Source organism: Cynocephalus volans, chromosome 5 (assembly GCF_027409185.1).
Source record: "Cynocephalus volans isolate mCynVol1 chromosome 5, mCynVol1.pri, whole genome shotgun sequence".
NCBI classification, from domain to species: domain Eukaryota; kingdom Metazoa; phylum Chordata; class Mammalia; order Dermoptera; family Cynocephalidae; genus Cynocephalus; species Cynocephalus volans.
The window spans coordinates 44,855,313-44,861,312 of NC_084464.1; the positions used below are offsets into that span (position 1 = coordinate 44,855,313).

General features: G+C 42.5%; 1 protein-coding gene across 1 annotated transcript; it reads left to right on the plus strand.

Moving 5' to 3' along the window:
* The first annotated feature begins 5,584 nt into the window (after positions 1–5,584).
* On the plus strand, positions 5,585–5,767 carry LOC134377642 (ATP synthase subunit ATP5MJ, mitochondrial-like). Its single transcript, XM_063096163.1, has one exon. It carries the CDS (start codon positions 5,585–5,587, stop codon positions 5,765–5,767), a length of 183 nt encoding a protein of 60 aa, XP_062952233.1.
* The last annotated feature ends 233 nt before the right edge of the window (positions 5,768–6,000 follow it).

A 6,000-nucleotide genomic window follows, 5' to 3' on the forward strand; every position in this document is an offset into this window, starting at 1 on the left:
TGAGCTCTGCTGTCTAATATGGTAGCCACTAGCTACATGTGGCTATTTAAATAACTAAAATTAAATAAAATTAAGAATCGATTTTCTTGGGTATGCTAGCCACATTTCAAGTGCTCAATAGCCACGTGTGCTAGTGGCCACCATATTGGGTTGCACAGATGTAAAACATTTTCATCAGCACAGAAAATTCTGTTGTACGGCGCTGCCTTAGAGGCCAAACAGGTATATAGATCACTGGAGTTTAGTGATATGTGTACTGAACACAAAATTATATGGCATGTGTCCCCTAGAATTCAACTGCCTGATATTTCTAACAATTAAGATCATCTTGGGATGATACATACTGTGACTACCCTGCTAGTGCCCTACCTAACGAGCCCTTCTCAGACACAGACACCTCCAAGGCAGACATTATACATATAGGTGACTAATGGTGGAGTAATGGAGGAGCGGTTTGCTACGGCATAGGCACAGCTCTCAGTGCCTATAACAGCCTCCAAAAGCTTCAAGAAATCCCTGATGGGAGGTTTACCAGCAAAACAACACAAATAGCCTATTTGTTTTTAGACTCTTGCTATAATGCTTTGCCTAGAGGTACTGGCCTCCAGGCCATCGCTAGTAGGTTGATTATGTTGAAATTCCCTCCCATCAGAGCAAAAAATATGTCCTTAAACAATAGGTCTTATGCAAACTATGGGACTGCTTTATGGTAAAATTATGGTTAAAAAATTGTGGTAAATAAATAAATTAAATTAAATTAAAAATTGTGGTAAAACCCTGCAGAATCCCCCATTTCCAGATATTACTCAAGAAATTGTTCATAAAGGGCTGACGGTTAGCTCAGCTGGTCAGAGCACAGCCTTGTAACACCAAGGTCAAGGGTTTGGATCCCCATACCGGCCAGCCCCCAAAAAAGAAATGGTTCAGAGACATGGTATGGCAGAGAATGCTAGCTGTTCCCCCATATCCATAATCCCATGATTCCCGTGATTCCTTGATAGAACTTTAACTGGGCACATGGACTCCCAGAATATGTACTTCATGGTATGTACTAGTTTCCCATGCTGCTTTCTGGTTATGTGTGGCCAGGTGACCAAACTCTATCCAATGAGCTGTAAGCAGAACCCTTTGCACAATTTCTAGAAAGTGGCTTTATAAAGAAAGGTTAGTTCTTATTTCCCCTGCCTCCTTCCTGCTGTCTGGAATGCAAACATGAAGCTGGAACTCAAGCAGTTGTATTGGACCTTGAGAGGGAAGAGTTAAGTTGAGGGGGTGGAGCAACGAGATGAAAGGAGACTAAATCCCCAAGGCTGTTAACACTATACCAGCTCTACGTGAGAGAGAAATAAACTTCTATCTTGGTTCAGCCACCATTGTTTTCAGAGTTTTCTGTTTCTCACAGCTGAACCTGATCCTAACCAAAACAGAACAAGAGTAGACTCATCAAACTATAAATGGAGCTTGCAATGTGCTTATCATGCCCAAGCATCAGGCATAGTAAAATGATGGGATGGTTTTCTCCAGCCCTGGTGTGGAACCCTCACTAACAGCTCCCTTGCTAGCTGTTCATCTCTTTGGTAACCACGCCTTACATGGCGCCTGCTGTAGATTGGATGCCCGCCCCACCCCAACCTCACTGAAACTTAAATCTCCACTGTAACTGTTGAGGGTGGGAAATCCTATTATGGTAATTGAAAGGTGAAGCCTTGAAGAGGTGATTAGATTGTAGAACCATGCAATAGCGAATGGATTAATAATGGTGGTCAGGAGTGTGGTTCTGAGGGCTTTAAGAAGGAGAGCACAAGGAGGGTCTCTCTCCCTCTGCTGTGCCATTTTCTGCCATGTGAGACCTCCGCATTGCTGTAAAGCCACCACCAAAGAAGACCCTCACCAGATGTGTTCCCTGGACTTCGGACTTCCCAGACTCCAAAACTGTAAGCAACAAATTTTGTTTTCTTTATAAATTACCCAGTTCCGGGCATTTTATTATAAGAAACAGACTAATACAAAAGTCAGTACTGAGGAGTGGGGTGTTGCTTATAACAGATACTTGAAAATGTGAAAGCAGTTTTGGAACTAGGTAATAGTCAAAGGCTAGAAGAATTTGAAGAACAGGCTATAAAAAGCCTAACTGCTGGTGGGAGCTTAGAAGACAAGAAAACCAGGGAAAGTTTGGAACTTCTTAAAGATTGGTTAAGTGGTGGTGAGCAGAATGCTGATAGAAATATGGACAGCAAAGTCCATACTGAGGAGATCCCAGATGTAAATGAGAAGTGACTTTTTGGAACTGAGCGAAGATCACTCTTGCTATGAACCAGCAAAGAGCTTAGCTCCAATCTGTTCATGCCCAAAACTTTTATGGAATGTGAACTTAAAGTTGCCAACTCAGTATTTGGCAGAAGAAATTTCTAAGCAGCAAAGCATTAGGAAGCTGCATGGCTACTTGTAACAGTCTACACTAAGTTATGGCAGAAAAGACATGATGTAAAGCCAGAGTTTATAATTAAATGGAAAGCAGAGTATAGAGATTTGGAAAATTTGCAGCCTAGCCATGTGGTAGAGAAGCAGAGAGCATTTTCAGGAGAAAAATGCAATGGTGCTAAGGTTAGTACAAAAGAAAGGGATTGTCAAGAGAAGGGGGGAAAGTCCCTGAAGTCATTGTAGAAGCCTCTGGGGCCAACCCTTCCATTTCAGGCCCAAGGCCTAAGGAAACAGACTGGTCTTGAGGAATAGACCTGAGGAACCCTCCACAGGCTCGCTGCCCAGGGCATCTCAAGACGCTGCTCCCCATACTAGTACCCCATCTGCTTCAGCTGCTCCAGCTATGGCCAAATTGGCTACAGGTGTGGCTGAACTGGCAGCTTTGGAAAACACAAGATGGAAGACTTAGCAGCGTCCATGTGGCATCAGATCTACAGGCTCACAGAATGCCAGAGCTCTGAAGACTTGGGAGCCTCCACCCGATTTCAAAGAATGTATGGAAAAGCCTGGGGGTCCAGGAAGTGATCTGTCACAGGGCAGTCACCACAGGTAGCCTTCACTAGAGATGCTGAGCAGAAACGTGGAGTCAGAGTTGCAGCTGAGAAACCCCATCAGTGCCGTGTCTACTGGACCCGCAGGAGCTAAAGCATCACCTGAGACCAGAAAAGATACAGAAGCGGAGCTGCCTGAGGACTTGGGGACCCAATCCCACACACCAGCGTGCAGAGGATGTCGAGCAAGGTATATGATTTGCCAGCTTTGAGATTTAATGCCTGCCCTGCTGGGTTTCAAACTTGTTTAGGACCAGTTACACCTTTCTTTTGGCCTATGTCTCTCTTTTTGAATAGGAATATGTATACTATGCTTGTCCCACCATTGTATCTCGGCAGTAGATAACTTGTTTTGATTTTAGAGATGAGACTTTGAACTTTGGACTTTGGACTTTTGAGTTGAAACCAGATGTTGGGGATGAAATGAATGTATTTTCATGTGAAAAGGTCATGAGATTTGGGGGACCAGGGGCAGAATGCTGTAGATTCGATGCCACCCACAAACTTATTGAAGCTTACATCTCTGCTATAACAGGTGAGGGTGGGAAATCCTATTATACTAATTGAAAGGTGGGGCCTTAAAGTGGTGATTAGATTGCAGGACCATGCAGTAGTGAAAGGATTAATAAGGGTGGTCAGGGGCGTGGTTCTGAGGGCTTAAGAAGGAGAGCACAAGAAGGGTCTCTCTATCTGCTCCATCATTTTCTGCCATGTGAGACCCCTGCATTGCTGTAAAGCTACCACCAAAGAAGACCCTCACCAGATGTGTTCCCTGGACTTTGGACTTCCCAGCCCCTGAAACTGTAAGCAATAAATTTCATTTTCTTACAAATTGCCCAGTTCCAAGTATTTGGTTGTAAGCAACAGAATACAGTGCCTTTTCCAACATCATATACCTCTATGGTGCTCATTACTAAGGAGCAAATGTGATTCTTTTTATTCATCTAATCAGTGAGCCCCCAAAACTGTGACTAACAGGACAGAAAAGGAATACCAAACACTGTTCCGTGTGTCAAGAGAATGTTAAATGTTAAGGCATTTGTTGAGTTTAGGGCCACCTCTATTGATTTCAAAAAGGACCTGTATAGATTTATCTGCAGTAATAAATCAAAACACAATTCAGTGGCAATTATACCTTTCCCATGTTGCATCTGCATCTGCCAAGTTTAAGACTCGTGTCTTCAAAGCATTTGCAATAGCTGTAAAATGGCTCTTTAAAGACACAGCGAAGCGGTAATGAACATTTCTACAGCTAAGTGGTGTGGGGCATGTATACCACATCTTTTCTTTGTTGGTGAATGTATGTATGACAGTGACATAAACAGAAAACAAGAGTTATAACAAAAATATGCTTAAAGTTTAGCCAAAGAAAATATGTAAGGGTAACATTGTGAGAGGATTAAGTTTAAAGATATAAAGAGTCTGGGACCTTGATGGCATTATTGAATGGTAAAACAAATGCCAGCCACTGTCTGCTACAGATTTCTTCTGTGAGAAAAATGAATTTTGGCTTATTTTGGCCACTGTTTTTTGGATCTTCTGTGCCTGCACTTACAAGCATTTCTGATGGATACAGCAGATCCCAGGAGGCCCTTTCAGACCTGGGGCACTTGGTCGCCTTTCCCACTCTATTCCTTTGCTTATTTCTTGCAGATCTCCAGTTTAGAGCAGAGGTTCTCAACCCAGCCTGCTTTTGGAACCACCTGGAGAACTTTTACAAAAGTACCCTGGCCCCAGCCCCAATGGATTGAACAACATCTCTGAGAATGGGGAAGAGGGCACGAGTATTTTTAAGAATGTATCTACGTTAGTGATTCTCAAACTTTCTTTATCTCAGGATCCCTTTATACTCTTAAAAATTATTGGGGACTCTGGAAACTGTGTTATGCCATTGATGTGTACCATATTGTACTCAACACTACCCAAACCAAGACCATCTACCATTTGGAATTTTTTGTCAAAGTCCCCAGAGCCCCAGTTAAACATGGTGCTGTTTCCCATCTTCACTCTAACCCTAATATATCTGAAATATGTTTGTTGGTTTTTTGTTTTGGTTTCTTGATTTCCTTTTGTTTGTTTCTATAGATTTGCCATTCTGAAAATTAAGGAAAACCTGCAGGTATTAATAAAAATAACCACAACTGAAAAGTTGCAAAGTTGTAAGAAACCTCTATCAGCACGAGTAATAGAGGTATACTTTATTCGATGAGGAAAACTGGCACACTACCTGATCCAGCAATATAGCCCAGACCCTGGGGAGATGTGAACACAAGAAAGGAGTATATCACTAAGACCCACATACTTTGGCCTCAATCTCTGTAGAGTCTAAGCCTTTTATGGGTGAGGTGGTGAGACCTGAAGCATGACCTTTACATGAGCTGCCATAATATCCAATGTGGCCTTTATCTATTATACTTTGGAAAACCATCCATCTATGTCTTAGGAATCAAAAGACCTTTGGCCTGGAAGTAATATGTTACTAATAGAAACAGAGGCCAGAGCCATTGGCTGTTGGACTCTGCTGCAGCCTGAGCCATTGGTACTGCACCAAGATGCTTCAAAGCATTATTAAAAATGTTTGGATCCCCATAAGGCCCTACTATACCCAAGTTTACCTGGAGATTTGGGTAGGAATAGGGTTGATGGGCTTTATTGTTTACAAAATCAGGAGTGTTGATAAAAGAAGTAAAGCTTTGAAAGGTTCAAGCCCTGCACCTGCTCGTGGTCATCATTAACCAGCTTTACTTGGAGTACACACCAGATGAAATGTCCATCTGCCTGTAAATTTCAGCAGGTTAGATGGGAAGCTGGGTTAGATGGGAACATGGAACATCACTATACACTTGTATACGTACCGTTCCTTCGCAGCATGAATAAATGTATCTGTGAAATGCACCACTTGAGTTAAAAAAGAAAGAGACAGAGGCCAGAGCAAAGTTAACAAAATGAACTGACATGCTCCTGCCAA